At 26.9% G+C, this 26403-nt stretch overlaps 3 protein-coding genes across 6 annotated transcripts; 1 reads left to right on the top strand and 2 right to left on the bottom strand.

Moving 5' to 3' along the window:
- Positions 1 to 1153: 1153 nt before the first annotated feature.
- Positions 1154 to 11408, bottom strand: LOC127070251 (ATP-dependent RNA helicase me31b). 2 transcript variants are annotated; one of them, XM_051007980.1, is made up of 8 exons: positions 11084 to 11408; positions 9657 to 9825; positions 9368 to 9574; positions 9099 to 9270; positions 8833 to 8983; positions 8558 to 8753; positions 8315 to 8485; positions 1154 to 8094 (listed from the first exon to the last, which is right to left on the bottom strand). In XM_051007980.1, the coding sequence occupies exons 2-8, from the start codon at positions 9795 to 9797 to the stop codon at positions 7798 to 7800; spliced, it is 1335 nt and encodes a 444-aa protein (XP_050863937.1). In that variant the 5' UTR covers positions 9798 to 9825; positions 11084 to 11408; the 3' UTR covers positions 1154 to 7797. The 2 variants fall into 2 exon arrangements, with proteins under 2 accessions (XP_050863937.1, XP_050863938.1); XM_051007981.1 differs by lacking the exon at positions 11084 to 11408 and adding an exon at positions 10093 to 10631.
- Positions 11409 to 11756: 348 nt separating this feature from the next.
- LOC127070033 (protein odd-skipped-related 1-like) lies at positions 11757 to 14112 on the bottom strand. Of its 3 annotated transcripts, XR_007783938.1 has the most exons (5): positions 13612 to 13956; positions 13123 to 13383; positions 12491 to 13031; positions 12168 to 12411; positions 11757 to 12068 (listed from the first exon to the last, which is right to left on the bottom strand). XR_007783938.1 is itself a non-coding variant. In XM_051007826.1 (4 exons), exons 1-4 carry the CDS (start codon positions 13670 to 13672, stop codon positions 12249 to 12251), a joined length of 1023 nt encoding a protein of 340 aa, XP_050863783.1. In that variant the 5' UTR covers positions 13673 to 14112; the 3' UTR covers positions 11757 to 12248. The 3 variants fall into 3 exon arrangements, 2 of the variants coding, with proteins under 2 accessions (XP_050863783.1, XP_050863782.1); XM_051007826.1 differs by having other exon boundaries at positions 11757 to 12411; positions 13123 to 13380; positions 13612 to 14112; XM_051007825.1 differs by having other exon boundaries at positions 11757 to 12411.
- A 271-nt stretch (positions 14113 to 14383) lies between these two features.
- LOC127070024 (vitellogenin receptor-like) lies at positions 14384 to 25918 on the top strand. Its single transcript, XM_051007805.1, has 32 exons — positions 14384 to 14556; positions 15497 to 15560; positions 15828 to 15955; positions 16043 to 16180; positions 16317 to 16422; positions 16506 to 16655; positions 17010 to 17126; positions 17307 to 17432; positions 17660 to 17875; positions 18122 to 18293; positions 18419 to 18620; positions 18816 to 19007; positions 19128 to 19248; positions 19320 to 19460; positions 19525 to 19777; positions 20065 to 20261; positions 20335 to 20487; positions 20612 to 20745; positions 20947 to 21071; positions 21158 to 21351; positions 21815 to 21990; positions 22183 to 22427; positions 22747 to 23054; positions 23241 to 23480; positions 23573 to 23725; positions 23943 to 24085; positions 24156 to 24247; positions 24370 to 24607; positions 24675 to 24846; positions 24918 to 25209; positions 25543 to 25669; positions 25747 to 25918. Exons 2-32 carry the CDS (start codon positions 15500 to 15502, stop codon positions 25858 to 25860), a joined length of 5226 nt encoding a protein of 1741 aa, XP_050863762.1. The 5' UTR covers positions 14384 to 14556; positions 15497 to 15499; the 3' UTR covers positions 25861 to 25918.
- The last annotated feature ends 485 nt before the right edge of the window (positions 25919 to 26403 follow it).

The raw sequence follows: 26403 nt of genomic DNA, 5'->3' as shown, positions 1-26403 counted from the left end.
TATAGGTTAACCTCGAATAATTCTATAGAGTTAGGTTAGGATAATCAATATAAATAAAAATTTATCATTCATACTTTTTAATATTGATTAATACATATGTCAAAACTTATTCATTGATAAAAATAAATATAAAATAAATATTGACAAAAATAAATATAAAAATTTCTATTGCTAATCTCAAAAAAAAAATAAGAATATTTACCTACCGGTATACTTGAATCATATAAAATTTCATTTTTAATTAATATCGTAAAATAAATGAAAATTTGTATACCTAACCTCCAAAAATAAATAATCTAATGGCAATTATATAAATATTAAGAATTTCATTTATGTATATATGTATGTACTTGTGAAACAATTGCATTTATCGTTAGTACTAAAGATAAGACGTATTATTCAATAGTCTAGACGGGATAAAGATATTATTATCATTCGATTTAACGTTTCGAGACTCGTCAAAATTTGACTAACAATAGCATATATATACATACGTACCTATGCAAGTATATACGTATAAAGCTTCGTCGTCTTTACGTGACGATAATGGAAACGACATTACAGTTTGTACAGTGCTATCGGTATTTCGTGTCGGTTATATCGTCACAGATCCGATCGTTCCTGCCGACATTTTTACGATAACGACCGACAATTCACGAGGGCTTACGAACACGACGATTTAATCGTTTCCGAGAGTGAGACAAAGATAGAGATACGCACACACACACCTCTTTCCGTCCTTTAAAAATCATGTAAAACGACTAAAAAGATCGTACCTATAAAATCATTGATTCAATTGTTCTAATTAATTCATTAGTATAATCTCTAACAAGAAATATTGTAATTATGTTCTAAACAATTCTAACGCGTACGATTTAATAATATCAAATAAAAATTCACTATTACATTGAAAATAATTCTACCAAATTCCTTCTAATAATAATATCAAATAAAATCATTCTATTGGTTCCCTATTCATTCTATATATCGTGAAAAATTTATTCCATTAATAATATCAAATAAAAATTCACATATTATCTCTTAAATAATTCTAATGGGTTTCCAAATTTTGTTTCTTTCAAATTATCTTTTTCAAGTTATACACGCGCACCCACACATATATAAAATGAAGGTTAAAAATACTGGATCAGAATTTCTTTTCATGTTTTTCTTTTTTATTATCAAGGAACGAGTTGTCTGTGTTGCTAGTTCCTTTTTTCGAAAACAAATTTGTTACATAATACTTGTGTTTATTTTTTTTCCTTCTTCTTTGTTTGTTTGTTCTCATTATTATCATCATCGTCATTATGATTGGTTAATTAATTAGGTGAGCTTTAGGCGTCTTTTTCAAACATAAATCAAAATCAAATCATATTCCTTCTTGCACAAATACATATTGTTTATAAACAAAGGGTACGAATAACGCTCTAAAAACTCACCTTTACAATTTTTATTTATTTATTTGTTTGATTGTAAGAAATAAACGTTATTTTTCTTTTTTCGTGTTGCCAGGAAGATTATCATATTATTGTTATTATTATCAATGTATTTTTCATACCAGTTATCAATGATATTTCCGAATTGTTATTTTTAATGAAAAAGTTTTATGTATAAAATAATAACAATCAACCAAAAAAAAAAGAAAAATTAAAAATATGAAGCATTTCCTGCGGGCTTATGCACGTGTAACGTGTTATACGTTTACGTATGTATGTATGTGTATATGTATGTATGTTGCATGTATGTACGTTGTATATTTGTTTATAATATACAAATCGGCCATTTTTGTTTGTTTCAATTTAGTTTTTCTTCTTTATTTTTCTGTACGAGTAAGCAAGTAACGCAACGCGAAATTATTTTTTCTTGTTCGTTTTTATTTTTTTAATTTCTCGATAGGATGACCATTTCTTTAAATTATTTTTTGCTCCGTCGGAATTTTTTAAGGCACACATAGCCACGATATTTATTTTATTTTATTTTATTTATATATGTATATATGAAAATTACAAATAATAATTTCGCGATACGACTTCTGCATTACCGGCCGAAATTCGATGTTCTTATATTTGTTTGTTTGTTGATTTTGTTATTTTTTTTTTTTTCAAGTCGTCGTTATCAGAATTCTATTTTTTCTTTTCGTACACGGTTCATTAATAATTTTTTGTTTTAACATATGAACAAATTTTCATCTTCTACCTTGTGTGACCTTGAAAAAATTTCCAATAACGTACAATCACAAAATTACATTTGTTACTAAAATTTCGGAAATTTTTTGTTTTGTTTTTTCACGCCAATTTCTCGTTATTGACTAACAAAAAAACAAAACAAAAATAATAAAATCAGATGTTTGCGCGATTCTAATATCGACTTCTCCTTTTCAATTTTTTTTACGATTTTTTTTTTCAAATTTGTAAATATCTTTTTTTTTTCTTTTTTTTATTATTTTCTTTTTTTTTTTCTTTCAAGACGATTACTGAAATTATAATTTCAACATCGTCAATAAAAACTACGTGCGTTTTTAGGGACAAAATAAAACTCGACTCGGCCTTTCTCTCTCACACGATATTCCATAAGAGTCTTACATTCTTTTTAATTAATTTATTTATTTAATACTTCGTCTATCTAAAACCTTTTCGAGAGAAAACCCTAACGCACATAGTTTGTTTGTTTTTTTAATAGATCGCTGTTTTGAACAGCGTCGTATAGTAGCAGAATTGTTTTCAAACGAAAAACGCGAAATCCAAAAGTTGTTCAATGAATTTCTTCGCTTTTTTACAAATTTTTGAAAAACAATTCTCTACAAAAATCCCATTTAGAGAAAGATGTTATTAAAGGATTTCGTTTAATTTCATTCTTTCTTTCTCGTTTTTTTTCTTTTTTGTTTTTTAACGCTTTTATCCACACTTTTTTCTCTTAACCCGTAATGTTAATCCATCTCTCTTAGCTTTTTACATTCGTTCATTCATTCAATTTCTCTCTCTCTCTCTCTCTCTCTCTCTCTCTCTTTCTCTCTCTCTCTCTCTCTCTCTCTCTCTCTCAAAAAACTTTTACATTGTAAAAGTTAGCAACCGTAAATTTTTATTCGCGATCAAAATTGAAAGATATTCTTGAAAAAAATATTTCAAGAAGATATCTTCGTCTAGTTTTTCAATCCGAAGAAAGTGTCGTCTCTCGATGAGAATGATTAAAAGATCTTTTCCACTGTATAATTGTTTAATTTTTTTCTTTTCTCTATCTTTGTTAACAAAAAAATTATGCCAATAGTTTAATGATTATATGTATATAAGAAAACGAATCATAATTTGTCATGTAAATGTTTGTTGTGTGATTTTCTTAGATTATTTTTTAATTTCATTTTTGAATTAACTCGCACTTTCTTCGGATCATTATAAACTCAGCATTGCTAATCAATGCTACGTGATAATCCCGACTCTACAATAAATCAATAATATCATCATAGTTTAGAAAGAGTCAAAGTTAAATTTAAATGGAGAACAGCATCTGTATTTAACAATAATAATAATAGTAGTAGTAGTAATTAATTAATTGTAATTAAAAAAATTTAAACGCTAAGCTTCAAGCAGTCATCTCAGTCTATTTTTAACGAATAGAAAACAATTTCATCAATTATTTTCTCTTTCCTTCTTTTTTTTTTTTCTTTTTTTCAGACTTCAACGAAGCTCCTTATGTATATGAAAAAATAAATTTTCACATAACAAAATCGTCGTCTGTTTTGTTTTATTATTATTATTTTACTTGTTTGTTATTTACTTTTTCCAGATATAACTTTGACTCTTTTTAAAAAATAATTGTAGAAAAGGAAAATAAAAAAAAAAAGAAAAAAAAAAGAGAAAAAAAATACAATTCGCAAAAGAAGTAGTATATAAAGTGAGAGACGCAGAATTTAAAACGCACAAGGGAATATTAATTAATAATACCAACAAATATTCTCTTTTGTCGGTTTACAAAGGACAACGATCACAAAGTTATTACAATGGATAACGATAGAGAATTTTTTTTTGTAGTAACTTCTTTTTCCGATCGTTTTAGAAACCATAACACTTGTTATTTTTCAATTTCAAATGAGACATGACGTTGTGTTTTTCTATAGCAAAAAATAATAGAACCTAATGCAAAAGGAAATGTATTGTATTATATGATTATAATATTGTATGCGATTCTATTAATCGTTTATACAACGCACAATAGGAGACTCGTCCATTATTACTATCAACGTTATATAGAATCGCACACAAATATAATGATTACATTTAATATGTAAAATATATGAGCCTGTAAAAAACCGTGATAGAAGATTGCACGATCAAAATTAATAACGATATAATACACAGCGCAATTCTGAAAATTTTTCTTTTCGAAAATATTACGTAGTCATTATTTTGCCAATTGTTATTAGAATAGCTGCTTCTTCTCTTCATCTTCTTTTTTTTTGTTTGTTTGTTTGTTGGAAAATACAATCGTGGAAAAATTGCATTACCTTGGTAATAATATATACCCTTACAACTAACAATTTATTCTCTACTGGAGACATACATCATAATACGTGATTCCTTCTGAATGATAATGTATGTTAGCAATAGAATCATGTTTCTTTCTTTCTCTCCATATTTTAAACTCAAATCGAAAACAGTGAACAAGATTCGTAATAGATTTACAAAAGAATTACATGTAAATCTATTTGTTGAATGTTTCTCCACCCGTTATTTGTCCTTTAGAGAAAAAAAGATATTTCAAAAGATAAATTTCAATTAGATCGAAAGAAAAAGGAAAAAAAAACGGTTTAAAATGCATTTAATTTTATAATACTAAATCACAGTATTTCATGCTTTGGGATGGTAGTAAAAGAGAGACGTATTGGAGTTTATATAGAAATATAGTAATGACACCACTTTCTTTTCTTTTTTTTTTTCTTGTGCACAACCGACAGTTGTTAAATATTTTACCCCACAAACATTCACACTCGTGAATAGTATATAAAGAGAGGCAATTGGGCAAGACCATCAATGTGATATGCATCATAATTTATTGACCGAACTTTTGGTATTGGATGAAATATGAAAAGTTAAACGCTTAGTTTCTCATCGATCCAATCAGTCATTCTGTTATTAACACGTACGTTAAATTTACAAATATAGTGTCTGCAATTTTCAAAATATTAAATCGATTTAACATATTAATCAACCAATACCTTTTGTTTTAAGAGAATAAAAAAGGAAAAGAAAACAAAATTTCTCTAATTCGTCCATATAAATATATCTTTTGCCCAACAAATGCATTTTGAAATGTATCATCTCCATGTGCACTATTATATGTGTATATATATATATATATATATATATATATATATATATATATATTATAATTAAACGTTCATTCTTCTTCGACTTATTACTCCCTTATTACTTCCATCTTAGAAACAAATCATCCATCAAAACTGATATTATAATATTAAAAGCATGTTAAACCGCTTTATGTATTTTTCTTTCTCTCCATATAACTTCCATTGGTATTTCGTATATCGAAGCTTCTCTTCGCTTCATATATGAAACATCTACTATTCGCTATTAACTTGTGTATGAATTCCATTCCGTAAACCTAAGTCATTATGGCTGGTGGGTAAAACTTGGGTTTTTTTTTTGTTTTGTAACTTTTGGACATTACTAATTAATTAGAAATTCTAATCGAGAGAGATGTTTCTGTGTGTTTCTTCTTTTAAGATTGCTAACACACCGACACATTATTATCACTATTATTATTATTATTTATAAAGGAAAAATATTGGAAGAAACAAAAAAGAAAAGAGTGAAAAGAAGATGGAAAACAAAGTATTAAGTATAAGGAGAATAGGGATTCTCTCCGATGATATATTTTGGCAGTTAGCTTGTCGTGTTTGGATGGTTTTACTTTGATACTTAGAACTGTTATTACCAAAATTGTTATACGACAACTTTTACATTTTCTCTTCAAAGACGTCTTACTTCTCGAAGCTTTTTTCTAGTTTATTTTCGTAAAAGTTTCCGTTAAGTTCTATACAACGATTTGATTCTCCTCCTCCTCCTCCTCCTCTTCCTCATCATCATAATCATCATTATCACCACCATCACCATCACCACCATTATCATCATCATCATCATCATCATCATCATCATCATCATCATTATCATCATCATCATCATTATCATCATCATCATCATCATCATAATCATCAGCAGCAGCAGCATCATCATTCTGCATACGTAGTGAAGAGATTTGTTTCTTTTTAATACCATTAGAATTATACATAAAAATGTAATAATAGAGGTCATCGAAAGAATCCCAAATCTTCATATATAAATGCCACCAGCCAATTATTTATAAAAAATAATTATATATAAAACTAGTCAATTTTACAACATCTGATTCTCAATCACGATGAATAATAATCATGAAAAAAATCCAGTTATGTTAAAAGAAAGAATTCTATATAAGGCGACTTTGAATTAACAAAAAAAGATCATTTTCACTTTAAAAAAAAAAAAAAAAAAGAAAATAAAAAAAAATAAAAAAAAAATAAAATAAAATAAAATTAAAAAAAAAAAAAGAAAGAAAAAAGAAAGAAAAAGTGATTTGAATTTCAGAGTTGTATAATAGCATTGACAAGAGCGCAAAATCAAGCCATGATCATAAAAGATTTCAATATGATATTTAGAATTTATGACTGCGTTTATATTAAGATCTATAGTATTTAGTCTATAGTGCAAAGTTAATAAGCACATGGATTCATAACGTTGTTCACATGTCGAATAGTTATGCCAAAGAGAAAGAGTAGATTGATTACTCTTCCCGAGGTAAAACATTTTTCTTGTTTTCTGTTTTATTTTGTTTTGATAAATCGCATATGCCACACACTTTTCTTATTTTATGAAAGAACAAAAGAGAAACAACGGAATATATCGGAAGTATGAAACCATTGTATAAAAATTTATTATTATTAAAATGATGTGTGTTGTGGATACTCTCATGCTGTATTTACAGTTATGGTAAAATGCAATGATCTCGATTGTGATTATTATTATTATTATTATTACGTTAATCCGCATATTGATTTTATTCATTGTGCTCTTGATAATGGCTTGACTCTGACGTGTGTTTTACTTTATGTACATTTAAATGTATTTATGTACAAAGAATATCACTCATACCAAACACATTCGCATCACTTAAATCATCGAGTTCATTGTTTCTCATCATCACCCTTATATACAAGTAACTCATTTCTTTGAACTCAAGGAATAAAACATAGCTCGAGTTTGGAAAGAGAATTTTTGTCGAATGTGTGTTAACGGTGTATAAAAATAGAAAAAAAACGAAAAACTCAGAGAGAGAATAGTACAGATAATAATGTTTAGGTAAAACGAAGTTCCACGTAAAAAATGAAAAATTTTTAATTTCAGTTATCATTGTATCAAGGACCGATCGGTAAAATGAATGACTCTTGATATAATGATAACTGAAACTCTCAATTCTTTGTTTTCTACATAAAGAACTTCTTTTGACCTAAACATCGTCATTCGCATTACTGTTTTTCTCTAACTCTTTTATTTTCTTCTAATTTCATATATCATTAACACACAACCAACAAAAATTCTCTCTCCAAACTGGAGTTATATTTCATTCTTCGAGTTCAAAGCTTAGCAATGTTAATGCCTTATACATGTACGAGACACAATCACTATTTTCACACTTTAAACTTTTCTTGAGCGTTCATTCCAGTTTAGTTATGATTCCATATCGAAACTACTTGGACACATTACCTTCTTCCATACTATTATTGTCTTCTGGTCTTATTACGTACAAACTGGGATCTATCACTTTTGGGATAGGTTTTATTTCTGTTCCAAGCTCTTGTTCGATACGATGTAAGTTAAAACGATCCTCATACGTGATTAGATTAATTGCTATACCTAAATGGCCAAACCTTCCTGATCGACCAATGCGATGCAGATATGTTTCTGCCATCTTGGGAAAGTCAAAGTTGATTACAACGTTAACAGCTTGTACGTCGATACCTCGAGTGAACAAATCGCTGCTCACCTAAAGAAAATGTTCAAATCTTATATCACATTTGTTTAAATGCACAAAAGAATTTTTCTAAATTTCATAATTTCTATGTTTCATATTACTCATTATAAAAGTATAATCACACTTTTACTTTCACAATTTAATTTTGAAGCACAAAAAAAAATATACAAAATAATTACAACTTAATGTGTGTATGTCTATAGAATGTATATATGTTAGTATCTTGACTTACCAGATTTCGACATAACCCTGCTCGAAAATCGTGGAATACACGATTCCTATGTGCCTGTGCCATTTTCGCATGTATATAATAACAGCAATATCCAAGATCTGTTATTTTCTTTGCCAGTAATTCTACACGTTGTGTCGAATTACAAAAGATTATGCTTTGTGTTATTTGCAACTAAGCAAAAGATAATTCGATGTTAGATTAATGGTATCTCTTTTAAGTTTTAATATCGACTCAAAATATTACCTTCGAGAATAGCGTGTTAAGGCAGTGAACTTTCTGTCGTTCCTGTACAAAGGCATAATACTGTGTTACACCTTTTAATGTTAATTCTTCCATTAAATTAATTTCATATGGATCTCGCAAATGTTTTTCCATGAACTGTTTCACAGTTAATGGAAAGGTAGCTGAATACAGCAAAATCTGACGTTCATGTGGCAATCTATACAGAATGAAATGAAACTATTGTTAACAATAAATCATTAAAATTTTCTTCCAACTAACACATTCTACAAACATACTTAGAAATGACATGATCCAACATTCCTTTAAAATCTTGTGACAAAAGCTTATCTGCTTCATCCAAAACTAATATTTTGCAGTGATCCATGTTCGCAACGTTTTTGTCCATAAGATCAAGAATTCTTCCTGGCGTTGCTATTATTACTTGTACTGTAAATTTACAAAGTTAATTATAAGATATCTGTTAAGTTATAATTATATAGTGTTATGCGTGCGCGTGTACCCGTGCGTATGTATATGTACATATATATATATATATATAAACCTTTTTGATAAATCCTCATAATATCATCACGTAAGTTGGTACCACCAGTAGTTACCATCACTTTAATATCCATATGTTTCGCAAGTTCGATACAGATTTGTGATGTTTGAAGAGCTAACTCTCTGGTAGGTACAATTACTAGCGCTTGAATTACATCTTTCCGAGGGTCAACCTAACATAACATATTTAATTATATTTAAGTAAAAAATTATGCAGCGAAAAAAAATTGTATTTGTTAATATTTAGCTACAACTAGAAATATTTTATACCTGTTCAAGCACTGGAATCGAATATGCTCCAGTCTTGCCAGTTCCATTTTTAGCTCGGGCTAAGATGTCTTTACCAGACAATGCAATAGGGATACTGGCTTCTTGAATTGGAGATGGTTTTTCCCAACCCTTTTCAAAAATACCCATTAGCAACTCTCGTTTCAGGCAAAATTCTTCAAACTCATTACCACGTGTGTCAGTGACATCCTACGATATATATTCGTCAGTTTGTATTATAAAAATATAGCAATGATAAAAAGCACATGCTCGTTTAAATTTCATCACTTACACTTGTCTTTATGCGTTTATCCTTTGGTGGAATTTTTAGTTTAGCTTTCCAACCTACATCATCCATCTTTTCTAATTCTGTTTTCGTATTGAGAGCAGAATTGAGCATGTGGTTTGAGTTCATATGCGTTTCGGTTATCATCTTGGAAGCGACGTAATGCAACTACTTCCTAAAGAAATACAAATAGAAATAAAAATACATACATCTAATGAAAATTTCATTAATAATGTATCTTCAAAATTTTGAATAGACTGTTCGAGTCAACTAATTTCTTAAATCTCGCGCGTATTATTCAATAACAAGAATATAATAAATCTCTCAGATAAAGTCTATGAGAGAAAAACAGAATGTAAAGAGAAAAGAAAAAAAAGGTAAACAAAGAAGACCTCTGACTAATAGAAACTCTAATACATAGAGAGTTCTAATCTATATTTACTTCGATATTCCTGTAGCAGTGTTTTTATGTGTTTAGATCTCAACAATATATATAGTTATGTACATGCAAAGTCATTATATTTAAATCAAATACGAATCCATATATGTATGTATATATTGGAGCACTGTAATTTAAAGTATATTTAATATTAAAGGTAATATAAAAATTAATTATATTAATGAGAAATTTGATACATATAACAGATAACCATTATTATTAATATAAACAAAATAAAATATCAGGTAGCAAAAATTCATCCAAATTTATCCCAAACGTGTATCAGAGCATAAGAATAGCGATAAATCCGATAATATACAGATCTTTTTCTTGTGGACCGGATTATCACACATATACACGTACCACACTTAACATACCTCACATCAATTTATCGTACTTCACACACATAAACTCGACTAAGCTGCGAACTTTAACGAATGAAATTTTCGAAAGTAGTACGTACACACATCGAAGCATAAAGAGACAAATTTACATGCTACAAACGAATTTCAAGAAAATTCGTAATTATATTTTCTAATAAAAAAGAGAGAGAGAGAGAGAGAGAAGGAGAGAGAGAAAGAGAAAGAGAGAGAGAGAGAGAGAGAAAGAGAGAGAGAAAGAGAGAGAGAAAAAGAGAGAAAGAGAAAAAGAGTGAAGCGAGAAAAAAGAAAAAAGAAAAGATAAAAAAAGGAAAAAAAAGGTTTTATCTAAGTACTATCAACGAAAGGAAGAAAGACGAAGGGTATTTGTACTTGGAATATTCTATGAACAAAAGACTGGTAAGAAAGAAAAAAAGAAAGAAAAAAAATGAAAGAAAAAAAGAAAAGGGGAAGAACGATACACCTTTCGTTTGGAGAGGGCTTGTAATTTCTAAAAACATACGTTACTGTTAATCGTTCGTATTAAATATAGAAAAAAAAGAACGATAATGATGACAATTCTGTGAAGAAAATGTTGGAATCATCGAAATACTTACGGTTAACGTGTCTCTTACCTTGAAATGGATGGATATCGATGCTGTGCGCAGCACTCGATTAGGAAACAACACGCCAAAATGGCCGTTCCAATGTCAAGTTTTTACAGAGTCTCTTAGCAGTACGTTGAAATATAGCCGCGTTATTTTCTTTATATCTTCGAATTGTCCGCGATTCTAATATCCGGTATACGTTTTTTTCGCGTTTGAATTATATCTCCACACACTATCCAATCCTCTTTACAATTTCTAATTTACAACTAACGCACTGCGTCAAATGCTGACGATTATTACTTCGCTTAAATCTTACACGACGTACGCCATGAGAGAAGAAATTTTACTCAGAAACGAAATCCTGAAGGCTTTTCCTACGATACATATAGTATACCATTTGTTATAGATGGCGCCAGTGTTGCAACGGCGATCTTAACACCGCCTTCTCAGGTTTGCGTCTCGATCAATACTTAATTCTGATTGGTCAATTACTAAGAGGAAAAATACAAACCATTTCAATTGCTTACTTTGTTTTTTATTTCTTAAGAAATTATTTAGTACTTATTAATTATTATATATATAATTTATTTATTTTATTTTTAATTAATTAATGAATTATTCATTCCAATGAAAAACTTTTTTACTTGTCTCGATCCACGCTCGTCTACGATTGGTCGATTGATAAAAGTAAAAATGTATATACTCTCCAACTCACTTATTTTATTTTTAATTAATTAATCAATTATTATTTACAACGAAAAGATTTTTTTCTTAAGAATTTAATTTTTTGATTTAAAGAATTTCTAATACCTCTCATAGGATACATTAAATAATAATAATTGATATCTTCTTTTTTTTAAATAAGTAGCTGATTTGATTTCTTTTCAAGCAGATCACTGTGCATGTGCATATGGCTATAGTTCAAAACGTATCAAGAGTATCTTGCCAACTTTACATCAACAAATTCGATAAAATGAATAACAAATCTTTTTAACATTTACTCGAATAAAATCTAAAATCAACTGATGATTATTTATCGATATGATAAAAGAAAAGAAAAAGAAAAATAAAAACGAAAAAAAAAAAAGATTATAACTTATTCGTACATAACCTTTTACACGATATTGATCGATTTTTCCAATAATGTTCAGACGTCTTGCAAAAAATACTTTTAAACGTCTTCGATGGATTTTTAATTACATTGTTCTCTTCTCTGAGATATTCGATATTTTCGACAAGCTTCGGGACAATGGCGCTCTAAATATCGTCTTTGTGAAAATGCTTTAAAACATACTCCGCAACGCCATTGCCATTGATGATGATTTCTTGTTCTTTGATGAGCTCGTAAATTCGATCTAAAAAAAGCCCCCCCCAAAAAAAAAAGAAAAAGAATTTAAAAAATAATTGTCAAATTAATTAATTAAAAATTATTACCGATCGGCAAAAGATTTGTGACAAACAGGACACTCAAATGGTCGTTCTCCAGTATGAAGTCTCAAATGTCCTTTTAAAACCCATGGCCTGTCAAAACATTTCCGACAATATGGACAATAATGCATCGTTTTATTTCTCTTCCAATTTTGATTATTTTCAATCTCAGATACCACTTTATCTTCCTTAGATGATTTCTTTGTCGTCGTCTTCGTCGTCGTCATTGTCATCATCGTCATTGTCGTCGTCATCGTCGTCGTCGTCGTTGTCGTTGTCGTCGTCGTCGTCGTTGTAGTCGTCGTCATCGTCGTTGTCGTCGTCGTTGTTGTTGTCATTGTCGTTGTCGTAGTTGTCGTTGTAGTAGTAGTAGCAGTTAGATACGAAGTTTGTGGTACCGTTTGAATTTCGCGCCCTTCCAAGTTCCCGGAAAACTTCACGTTCTGACGAATAAATTCTTCGTCGTTCGTCGGTTGGTACGGTGTAAGTTTTGATTCGTGAGTATTCGATGGTATAGTTTGAATCTCTGTTCGATCTAACGAAGTACCTAATACAAAATTAGAAAAGAAATTAGAGGAACGAAAAGAAAATATAAAATTTATTGAATATTAAGATTAGGACATTTAAAGAAATATTACCTTCATTAAGGTTAATGTGGTAGGAATCGTATTCAGTTGGTAACGTTTCATTCTTAAAGAATACATTTCCACGTGAATTAGACTCATCCAAAGGTTTTAATTTCCATAATAAATCATTATTCTTCTTAAATGTATATCGCGTTACAATGGGAAGTCCAGAACACATCCAAACATTGTTAGTAGAAATGGTATTAACTTCTTGCGTTCGTTTTTGTCGTTTGGAATCCACCGATGGTGGGATCCAAGTTAAATCTGTATCTTCTGAAGATAAGTCTTAATTAATAAATAATTATTAATTAATTATTAATGAAAACTATATAGTACATATAGAAAACGATACACCAAAATATTCAATCTCTCACTGATTTATATTACAATGAACGTTGGACCTAAAACACAGTGTGTACATATATACATATATACATACCTACGTACATACGTATATATACACGCCAAAAAAATACAAAATGAAAAAAAAATTAGAAATACCTTCGTGACGATCCTGAGTCTTCTGATATCTCGCCATTGACCTTATCAGACATCTTGGCATATTATCGTGATATGAGTACACTTGTTAGCAAAGTACGAACGATATAGATGACAAACGTGTAACATAACGAGAGTTACATACACAATATGGCCAGTAAAACTTCTTCGTGCCACCGTAGGCATTTGTTTTATTTTTTCTTTCTTTCTTTCTTTCTTTCTTCTAAGTCAGTAACGTAATAAGAAGAAGGTATTGCCAGATGTTTTGTTTGTTTTTGTTTTTTTTTGTTTTTTCTTTAAATTAGATTCAAGATGGCGAACGGTTTTATAGATATTCCATATATTTATAGTATTGTTTTTTTTATTAATAATCATTTATTAATTATTCGTATGATTTGATATTTTATACATATAAAGAAATGATAAATATTTGTATTAAATTTTATTTAATATTCATATCCATAATTATTTTTATTATAGATATTTTTGAATATAAAATTTCGTTAAATTGGATAATTTTCAAGTATTTACTAATTTTTTGTGTTGAAATTCAAACGTAGATCAGCATGGATTGAATACCTATTTACATAGCTGAATTTAATATTTATTTTAGTTTGTATGTGTATATGTATATGTATATGTATATATATATATATATATATATATATTAGTACACACACATATATATTAGTATATTAGTACATAAAGTTATATTGTCAATGTCGACTCTTAACATTTTGATAACGGTCATGAGACACAAAGACAGGATGAGTATAATTTAAGTTGATCAGACCATCAGTATCGGCCGGACGTGCTTACAGATTGTACGCTTCTATCGCTTAGTATTCTACTCATTGATTCAAATTATACTTTTTCATATATATATATATATATATATATACGCACGCAAACACACACACGCACGCACGCACGCACTGATTTATTAATGTAAGTATTCAATTCGTTTAATTTTTGTTAAATTGATTATATATTATTTTATAAGTTTCATATTTGTAAATTTATTAATTTATTAATTTATATGTATTTAATGATAATTATTGATGTAGTCTATTGAAGATTAATAATCGGGTTCTCTATAATCATATATAATTAATTTTATGTAGTATAGTTACACAAATTTTGAAATATTTTATGAATAAATATTTTGTAATTTTTCTATGTGATTATTTATAATTAATAATCATTTTTTATTATTAAGATACATTCTTTTAATTTATATAATTTCTTGAAGTTATATAATAAACTGACTGTAGTACTATATAACTAATTTCACATAATATAATTTAAAATGAAGAAATATTTCATTAGATTATTTCACATAACCTTCAGATATATTATATATATATATATGTGTTATATATATATATATATATATATATATATATATATATATATATATATATATACACACACACACACATATACATATATATACCTTCAATAATATCTATGTTTATTTGATAACAATAGTATTACTTCTATTTTTCTAAATATAACGTGCGAAGGTCATTGTTTAGAATTCTCACAGTTCTAAATCTTGACTAATTCCTTTCATTAAATTTATTTTCCCCCGAAAATTTAATTTAATTATTGCATTCATTTAAATTAAATTCTCAGATTGACAATCATAAATGTAATATATGTTAATAATATAATATATGTTATCGTATTATCTACTAAAATTTATTATTATAATTTCGAATTATTTTATACTCTTTATTTTTATTTATTTTTTTTTTATGAAAAAATAAAGTGAAAATATTTATTTATTCGTATCATTTGTTATTGTAAACAAATTATTTTATATTTTTTGCACAAATTTTCTGATCGTCTCTTTTTTTATCTACTTTTCGTTTTCCTCTTACAGATCATGCTACGTCTTCTTCGCATACTACTATGTTGTATTTCCATTTTGCAAGTATTATCTGAAGGTAAGATTGAAAAAAAATAATGAATGAAAAAAGAAAAAAATTGTTAATATATTGTTAATATATTAACAATTCTAATTTTCAGTTCAACGTACGATTGCATATGTGTATATATATATACACATACACTCACACACATTTATATAATCATCATAAAATTAATATTCATATATTTATTATAAGAATATACATATTATTTTTTATTATTATACCATACAATTTTCTTTTTTTTTTTTTTAATTATTTCCGTTATTTTAATTATTAATCTAGATTTTGAATGCAAAAAACCGGAATGGTTCCAATGCGATAACGGGAGATGCATATCGTATACTTTCGAATGTGACGGTGAAAACGATTGTGACGATCTGTCAGACGAAAAGGAATGTTTCAATTTCAAAGTAATCTATTTTTATCTTTATTTTCTTTTAAAATTTTTTCTTTTATATTTCTTTTTCTAATGTTTCTTGTCTCTTACGTTTTCACAGCTTAAACCACCGCCGGTAAATTGCAGTACGGAGGAGTTTAAATGCGACGACAACACCTGCATACCGATCGAGAAATTTTGCGACACATGGAACGATTGCAGCGATAACAGCGACGAGTACAACGGTTGCATTAAAGATGTGGGCGAGAGAAACTATTATTCTTTTTTTATAAATATCAAACAAAGATTCTTTTCTTTTTTTTACTTTATCTTCACGACACTCTTCTTCTATCTTTCTTTTCTCTTCTTTTTCTTTTTACTCAAATTCGTCTCAGAAACAATGTAAGAATTTCCGATGCAACGATGGCCATTGTGTAAGAAACGAATGGGTTTGCGATGGAACGAAGGACTGTCCGGACGGTACCGATGAGATCAATTGCGGTCAATAATTTTAAATTTCATTTTTATATGTATAAATGAAAAAGAAGAAAAAATTTAATTCATTTAATTTTATATCTTTACAGATGGCATTTCTTTACCGCCTAACAAATGCACCAATGAGATCGATCGTTATCTTTGTAAAAATCAACGATGTATCTCGATGAATCAAACATGTGATAAGAAAGATGATTGTGGTGATAATTCAGATGAAGATTTTGATGAGTGTACGAAATGTGAGTTTGATGAATAAAAAAGAAGACAGGAAAACGAACTTTATTTAAAAAATTAAATTCTTTTATATTTTATTTTATTTTATAATATATTATAATCTATCCATCCATTTATCAGATGAAATAAATAATATCTATATATTAACGATTTAAATTTTATAGCAAATTTATTTAAAGAACACATTTTGGTTTTTAATTTTTAATTAATTAAAGATTTCTTTTTTAAATAAATTATTCATGTTACTGAACGATCTTTCTTTTTCTTTTCGTTATTTTTTTCTTTTTGAACGAACCGTATTTCTTTATTTATTTCTTTATGTATTTATTTAATTAATGGGAATTGTTTATTATTTTTAGCTGAGAATCTCTGTTCACACGTTCAAAAATGTGAACAAATTTGTAGAAGAACACCGAGAGGTCCTGCTTGTTCCTGCTGGTCAGGATACAAGTTAATAAACAACCGCACCTGTGAAGGTAAATTTACTAGTAATAATATTAATGAAAAACAAAAATAAAAATGAAACCAATTTAGTTGAGATATAATATATACTATCTCCAAAATAAATAAGGTTGATTAACAGATTTATTACATAATAAAAGAAATTTAATTAATCAATGCATTTATTCATTTATTCATTTGCGTGATTGTTTTAGATATAAACGAATGTGAAATATTTGGAACCTGTTATCAACATTGTACGAACAATGCTGGATCTTACATTTGTTCCTGCAATCCAGGCTACAATTTGCAAGAAGATAAGAGAAGTTGCAAAGCCGACGGTAAGTTAAATTTTAAGAAAATAAATTGTCCAAAAAATGATTCAATATTCAAATATTTAAAAAAAATTAACATTTATTATAATTTATTTTAATTTATAATTTTATTGATTATCTTTAAAAATATATATTTATAATACCATTCAAATAAATATTGAATATTTAAAATTTTAATAATTTTATTTTATTTTATATACAATTTATTTATTAAAAAAAATTTATTTTTGTAGCTGGAGAAGCATTAATGTTTTTGGCCTCGAAAACAGAGATTCGTGGATATTATATAGACTCAAAAATATATTTTCCCGTACTTAACAATTTGCAACACGCTGTTGGAATAGCCGTTGATGCAGAGAATATTTATTGGACAGATGTTAATCATGGTGAAGAAGCTATATTTAAAAGTGATCAGTATGGGACAAATAAAACAGTGATCGTTACTGCAGGTAATATGATAATATTTTCTATTGATAATAAATAATAAATTAATTAATTAATAACAATACACAATAAGGAATAAACAAATAAATTAATAAATAAAATGTTTAAAACGTATAGAATAAATTGTGATATCAGGTCGTATATATTTTTGTATTGTTTTTAATATGTATACAATTTTTTTATATTAATGATAAGTATTGTATAATTGTAAAATTATATAAATTTTTGTTATCTGTTTTATTCAAATTAAGGTGTGAGTACATCAGAAGATGTAGCAATTGATTGGGTAACTGGAAATATATACTTCACTGATAGTTCATATAAACGTATTGGAGTATGCGATGAAAATGGAACATATTGTACAGTAGTGATCAAGGAAAATATAGAGAAACCAAGAGCTATAGTTCTTTCATCTAAATCTGGGTTACATTTTTTTTTAATCTCAGTTTATATATTTGCTTATAAAAAATTAATCAAATTTTTTAAATTATATTTTTCATATATCATAGAAAATGAATGTGCAAAGAAAATTTGTTAATATTTTTCAGTATAATGTATTGGTCTGATTGGAGCTCGAATTCCCACATTGCAATGGCATCGATGGATGGAAAAAATCATATTAAATTTGTCAAGGATAATATTAATTGGCCAAATGGTTTAACGATTGATGATCCAAATGATAGATTGTATTGGGTCGATGCAAAATTAAAAATTATTGAATCTATACGTTTGGATGGTAGAGATAGGAGAGTTAGTATTTCTTATTGTTTAATTATATAGTTTATAGTAAATGTATTTTATAGTGTACTAACATTTTATATATAATATTATAGTATAGTTTTATATTATATTATTATTATATTATAATACAGCATATTTTATTATATATTATTTATTAAGATAAACAAAGTCATATTTTAATTAGATTAAAATTATATATTTCAGACAATATTAACCGATGTGATAAACCATCCGTATTCTTTAGCGATTTTTGAAAATAAATTATATTGGAATGATTGGTCCTCGAACACCATAGAATCCTGTGATAAATTCACAGGAAAGGATTGGAAAACTTTGCTTCATACGACTAGTATGACTTATGGGATTCAAATTTATCACTCTGTTTTTAAACCAAAAGTATATCAAATTTTTTTTCTTGACATTTATTTATTTTTTTTTTGTTATCGTATAAGTATAGCAATTTTCTCTTAACACTTTGCTTTAGTAACTTTGCTAAAGAAATTTTTTTTTGTTTAGATTTTAAATCCATGTAGTTATAATCCTTGCTCACAAATTTGCCTGTTGAATTCAAATAATAGTTACACTTGTGCTTGTACATTGGATACAGAACTTGCTGCTGATAATCACGCTTGTAGAGGTATAATATTGAGATCAAAAGATTTTTTTTTTTTTTTTTAATATTTAAACTATATTTTTTATAATTTTCAGTGATTAAGAAGAAAGAACATATTATGATCGCAAGTGGAAGTACTTTTATAGATTACTATCATGAACTTCTGGGTAAACCGAAAATGAGCTCAAGTAAAACAATGAAACATATCACTGCTTTGGCATATGACTCTTTAACAGGTAAATTATGAATTATGTTGATCAATACTTTGATGTTAATATCTGTATTCATTTATTAATTTAGGTGACATTCTTGTCAATGATCAACTCACAAATATGATTTATCGTTACAACATGAGTACCGGTCTCTTCGAAAGTATAATGACTGTGTCTAATGAGGTACTTGGTGACATGGATTTTGACTTTGTTGGTAATAATTTATACTGGTCTGATATAAAACAGAAGACTATTGAAGTTCATAGTTTTGATACAAAAGGGAAGACTGTCTTTTACTTTCACGAGGAACCGCATGATATCTCATTGGCATTTGAAGAACGGTATTAGATTTTTTACTATTCTTAATTTTATAGTATTATATAACAATATTATAAATAATATTAAAATTATTAATATAATAATAAAACAAGTGACTTCGAACAAATGATTAAGATAAGAAATTTGAAATAAAATTTTTCTTTGTAATTAAGAAAATTATCAGAATATTATGCATCATTTTTTTCATGGGCAAACAACTTAATTCTATCTAAAAAAAATTAAGATAAATTACTTTGTAAATTTAGATTTCTATCATTAGAAATTTATAAAAGAAGGACATATGTTTTAGAATGATGTACGTAGTATTTCGTTCTGGTGACGTATATCGTATACATAAACTACAAATGAATGGACTGGGTCCACGAGTAACTTTAGTGGATCAGAACTTACTTGGTCCAAAAATTTCCTTGTGTTACGACAGTGAAACTAAGAGATTATATTGGGCTGATCAAGGTGCTGGTAATATTGATAGTATCTCTGGTCAAGGTAAAGTACAGCAAAACTAATAATAATAATTATTTATGAAAAAAAAATTATTTTAATTGCTTTGATTTTTTAGGAGACAATAAATATTTATTTCGAACTGGTTTATCAGAGCCAATGAGCCTTGCAATACTTGGAGAAAATGTTTTTTGGACTCAACGAGAATCTAACAATTTATTTTGGGGGCACAAAAACAAAGATCTGCAACTTTTGAAGAAAATTCCTTTGGGTTAGTATAGATATATATATATATATATATATATATATATATATATATATATATATATATATATATTAATAATATGGAAAAATTATCAATATATTGTAAATAAAAAAAAAATTGTTTCCTTTAGAAATACCCAATAAATTCAATACAATACATTTAATGGCTATGCATGGAGTGTATTATAACAATAATGAGCAAGGTTGTCGTAAAAATAATGGAAACTGTTCTCATGTATGTCTACCAACAGATCATAATTCTTATGTAAGTATATTTACTTTTATAATTCTAATTATAAATATTTATATCAAATATAATTTGTTGTATTTATTTTAACTATTTCAATAATTCTTATTTATAAAAACTGATTTCAATATTGTTTTATCTCATTTTTATATATAAATTGAATATTAATATATTCATGTCTCATATAATTTGTTGTATAAATTTTAATTTTCTTTCTAGATCTGTGCTTGCCCACCAGGAATGATGTTGAATCATGATATGCAAACGTGTATCCTTCAGTCAGTTTGTGCAGAGGATGAAATTAAATGTTCAGAACACGATACCTGCATAAAATTGAAACAAAAGTAAAAACTAAAAAAAAAAAAAATAAGTACAAATTACATATTCACTATAATTACATAATTTATGATAATTTTTCTAATCATTTCAGATGTGATGGAAGAATGGATTGTCCTAATGGTGAAGATGAATCAAATGAATGTGATCGTATTGGATTATGCGAAAAAAATCAATTTGCCTGTAGAAATGGAGAATGCATAAGTCTTGAAAGTCATTGCAATTCACGTTACGATTGTAAGGATCATTCGGATGAGGAAAATTGTACTGCTGTTAAATGTACATCCGGTAAAACACATCTTCTACAAATCATTTATAACGTCTTTATTTATAACAATAGAACATCGTAAACAAAAAAAAACAAAATATTTGTTTATTGTTCATCAATTTATTTTTATTTTTTTTTAATAAAATAAATTATCTGTAAAAACTAGTTATTATTGTATAATTTCGTTTTTTTCTTTTTCTTTTTTTTTTTTAATTATTTTCTTTTTTTTTACCTGCTTTATACTCTTAATCAAAATAAAAAAAAAGAATTAAAGACTATCTGAAATGAATTATAATTATTATAATAATATGTTACATAAGAATAAAATAATTTACTTGATTTTGTCTTATTAAATGCTACATTGAAATTTATTAAATTACTTTTTATTATTACCATTACATTTTTTATGTTGTAGTAAAAAAGTATATAAAATATTTTTCTATATTATTATTATCATTATTTACTTATATGAAACATTTTCAGATGAATTCGAGTGCCACGAAGGTGGCTGCATATCAAAGTATTTTGTTTGTAACTCCAAGTTTGATTGTCCTGATTTTTCCGACGAAATGAATTGCAACTCGCATACTTGTTCTTCCAATGATTTTAAGTGCGATATTGGTACATGTATTCCGAATAGTTGGGTCTGTGATGGTGATGTAAGTTATTAACAAAATTTTATTTTGCGTTTCACGAATATTCCTTATTAAGAAATAAAAAATATATATATATTTATATGTATATATATGTGTGTGCATGTATGTATATATATATATGTGTATATATATGTATATATATATCTTTGTGTATATGTGTGTGTGTATATATATATATATATATATATATTTAAGATCGATTGCTATGATGGATCAGACGAAGATCGAAAATGTATACAAACCATTTGCAAGGACAATTTATATACATGTAAGAATAATCATTGTATAGACAAATTGTTACTTTGCAATGGTCTCGATGATTGTGGTGATAATTCTGATGAAGATCATTGCTCGCATGGGGAAAAAATGAAACTCGTAATTTGTAATAAGGACGAATTCAGATGCTACGATACTAATATATGTCTTCCTAAAAGTAAAAGGTATACAATTTTTCACTCAATAAATATATATTCTAATTTTTATCAAATATATTTAATAAATAATAAAGTAGATTGTTCTATACATTATTCTTCTCGATTATTATTGTTGTTATTGTTGTTGTTGTTGTTATTGTTATTATTATTGTTATTATTATTATTACTGATGTAGTTGTAGTTGTAATATCAAAATCAAACTATAATATTTCATTAGAATAATTTTAAATGATACATAAAATTAGTGAAATATATATACTTATCAAGTAAATACATAATTTGTTTTCAATAAAATGTTTATATATATATGTTTTTATTATTGCAGATGTAATGGTCAACAGGATTGTCCAAAGAACGATGATGAACATGATTGTCCAAATTGTCAACATGGTGAATACACCTGTGAAAATAATAAATGTATAACGCAAGAATGGGTATGCGATAAATTTGATGATTGTGGTGATAGTTCTGATGAAAAGTATTGTAGCGGAGATAGCTTGAAAATTAAGGGTATAGTCTCCAAGAATGATTGTAAAGAGTTTCGTTGTAATGATGGCAAATGTCTTCCTTTTAGCAAAGTTTGCGATAAATACGAAGATTGTTCAGATGGCAGCGATGAGTTTAAAGAATGCAGTAAGTTTCTATTTTTGATTAAAAAAGAAAGGTATAGTATTTTTATATTATTTTAATTAGACATTATATATATACATTATATATATATATATATATATATATATATATATATATATAATATTAATTATGTGATATACAAATCTATTTATCATTAACATATATTTTAACATATATTTTTGTTCTCAGTGCAGGCATGCATGATAAACAATCCCTGTAAACATGTGTGTCACAAAACACCATTAGGACCTGTTTGTGCTTGTAATACTGGATATCGTTTAGCTCCTGATAGAGTAAGTTGTGTCGATGTAAATGAATGCGAGGACAGTGTATGTTCTCAGATTTGTCATAATACTCAAGGCTCATTCATATGTTCTTGTGAAAGTGGATATGTTTTACAAAAGGACAAAATTTCTTGTAAAGCTACTGGTAAATTCAAGAAACAGAGAAAAAAAATAGAAAGAATTCATTTCTTCATATTTCTTTCACCTGTTACACAAACTATATAAAATAAATTCTAGGCTCACAAATGGAGATAATAACAGTTGCTGGATATGACGTGAGAAAAAGTACGTTGACATTGAGCGAGATTGAGGTCATCCATCATGATCCAAATTTCGAGATTTATGGGCTCGACATTAATGTGAAAGAAAACGCTGTTTATTGGTCTAACGGTATAAAATTAAACTACTTTTAATACATTGACTTACTTACATTACTTAATATTTCATCATTTTTATTCTACACTAAATTATACTATAATTATAGTATTATATTACATGCGTGTATCCGTATATATTTATTATATATAAGTATAATAAAGTAATAACAAAATAAGTATATAATATAAGTAGTATAATTATAGTATATACTATGATCTCTAATCTACAGTTATACTTGGAACAATAACAAAAATAAATGTCAAAACAAAAGAAAAAAAGATAGTTGATGTTGGAAGACCTGGAGCTATTGCAGTTGATTGGATAACGGACAATGTTTATTTTTACAGTGATAATCGTCCATATGCTATCAAGGTAACAAAAATAATTTAAAATAAAAAATAAATAAAAACTATCGTGTTATAACGTTACCAACATTGTTCAGGTATGCAATTTGGAACAAGGAAAGTGTGCAAAAGTTTTGACTATCAATGGAACTGGCAAAGTACAATCGATCAGCGTTGATCCAATCAAAGGGTATATAAAATAATTTAACAATAATAATTCTTTCCATAATTTGAAATAAATAATACAAAATCATCACCACAGAAAAAAACTGTTTATATTTAATTTATTAATTTTGTTTAATGATCGATTAGCTTGTTATTTTGGAGTCAAACTGATTGGCTGTCACAAAGTGGACCAAGAAGTGAAATATATAAATCAAGTATGACTGGTACACATGTTACAGCAATAGTTACTCGACATCTCGGCGTTGTTCAAAAACTAACAATAGATTATAGAAAATCACGATTATATTGGGGTGACACGCAATTAAATGTTATTGAATCATCAAACTTAGATGGTTCTGATCGTAAAATATTTTTAGAAACAGAGGTATTTACAATTTTTTAATAATGTGTTTATATAAATAATTAAAATTGATTATGACAAATGATTACAGTTTCAACCTTTGGATGTTAAAGTCTATCAAGATTCTCTTTACTGGTTACTTTCCAATACAGGTAACATAAGGAAATGTAAATTAAATAGCAAGACTACTTGTACAACTGTTGTTGGTTCTCAAATTGTTACTAAACATTTCACCATTTTTCATAACACCATGCAACCATTAGGTAAAAATTGTATTAATACACATTTTGATCATTAATAAGATTATTGGGCTCACTTATTTTATTATTTATAGTACGGAACAAATGTCAAGGTCAGGAATGTGCTTACATGTGCCTACTGAATGAACAAAATTTTACATGTTTTTGTCAATATGGTAAACCAATAGATAACGATTTTGCATGTAAGGAAGATTCAAAAATATATATTTCATCAATATCGTTAAATGAACAAAAGAGAGCTAATACTCAAAACAAAGGAACGATAGCTGGCATAGCTATTGTATTGGTCGCAGTAATCACCATTTTATCTGCTTATTATTACTATCAACAACTGAAAATAAATCGTAGGAAGAAAAATGATATGAGGTTTGTCTACTTTCATGAAAAACGTAACGTATAATAAGAGATCATAAATTCATTTATGCGATCATAAATAAAATATGATACTAATACTTCTATATTATACTAATATTACTATTATAATTGATACACTATAATGATATGTAGTATTATTATCATTATAACAATTTGTTTTTAATATTTTTTATAATTGTTTATTAATTTTAAATAATTGTTTATATATTAATAAATATATCTAAACAAAGAACATATATATATATACTACTATTACTTCTTTATGCTATATATTGTTGAAATTATAATGATGCCACTATTTAATAATAACAATTGATATTACAGTATTCATTTTCAAAATCCTTCCTATGATGAAAAAAATGAAATTCGGAATTCATTCAATTGTATGATATCAGCCTTACCACCTGGTGAACACGAATACATCAATCCAATAATTAATATATCAAGCAAGGTAAAAAATTCAATATTATTTTTATTTGAGAAAAGAAAATTGGTATAGTGTGATTTATCAACTATTTATCATTTCAGTTTGACGATCAGGAAAAGGAAAAACAAAAAATAATCGAAGTTCAATATTCAGATCATTCAGAAAGTGAAATCGAAGATACACAATACTCACAAAATTCAAAACTGTTACGTTAAAGTAAGAATAAAATAATTCATAGAAGAATCTTATCAATAAAAAAAGAGATTAAAAGATGTTATTGTTACTATTACTATATATAGTATATGATTATTGAAGGATACTTTATGTAATGTTACAAATATTATAATGTTACAACATTTATTTATTATATAAAGTCACTATAATATCCTTTTTATTATTATTATTTATATAATTATATTACAATTATTATGGCAATTATATAAAATTATTTTTCATATATGTTATTGAAAAATATTTCATATAGCTTATTGGAAAATAATTTTTCATAAATAAGAACAAAAAATTTTTATAACAAACAATATAATAATTTTAAATAAAAATAGAAGTTAGTAAAAAGCAAATGAAACCAATTTTATAAAAAATCAACATTCACTGGAATAGAAAAATAAAGTTTTGCGATAAAATACAAAACTGCACAATGTTCTGTTATTGCATTTATTAATTATATAAGTGTTGATAAGACTAGATTTTTGTTCTTCCTATAAATTGACTCTATGCTCTCATTACTAGTTAACTAA

Source organism: Vespula vulgaris, chromosome 17 (genome assembly GCF_905475345.1).
Source record: "Vespula vulgaris chromosome 17, iyVesVulg1.1, whole genome shotgun sequence".
Lineage (NCBI taxonomy): Eukaryota > Metazoa > Arthropoda > Insecta > Hymenoptera > Vespidae > Vespula > Vespula vulgaris.
The sequence above is the reverse complement of the archived record's forward strand: the minus strand, read 5'-3'. Positions and strand labels throughout refer to the sequence as shown.

Bases quoted from the DNA above. Each gene is read 5' to 3' on its own strand.
- LOC127070251 (XM_051007980.1), bottom strand. From the start codon at position 9,797: ATGATAACCGAAACGCATATGAACTCAAACCACATGCTCAATTCTGCT. The intron at 8,984-9,098 runs GTTTATATATAT...GTAAATTTACAG, and splicing joins TATGAGGATTTATCAAAAAG to TACAAGTAATAATAGCAACG. The intron at 8,754-8,832 runs GTATGTTTGTAG...CATTCTGTATAG, and splicing joins TTGGATCATGTCATTTCTAA to ATTGCCACATGAACGTCAGA.
- LOC127070024 (XM_051007805.1), top strand. From the start codon at position 15,500: ATGCTACGTCTTCTTCGCATACTACTATGTTGTATTTCCATTTTGCAA. The intron at 16,181-16,316 runs GTGGGCGAGAGA...AATTCGTCTCAG, and splicing joins ACAACGGTTGCATTAAAGAT to AAACAATGTAAGAATTTCCG. The intron at 23,055-23,240 runs GTAAGTTTCTAT...TTTTGTTCTCAG, and splicing joins CGATGAGTTTAAAGAATGCA to TGCAGGCATGCATGATAAAC.
- LOC127070033 (XM_051007825.1), bottom strand. From the start codon at position 13,672: ATGCCAAGATGTCTGATAAGGTCAATGGCGAGATATCAGAAGACTCAG. The intron at 13,032-13,122 runs GTAATATTTCTT...ATTTTGTATTAG, and splicing joins CCACATTAACCTTAATGAAG to GTACTTCGTTAGATCGAACA. The intron at 12,412-12,490 runs GTAATAATTTTT...GGCTTTTTTTAG, and splicing joins CACAAATCTTTTGCCGATCG to ATCGAATTTACGAGCTCATC.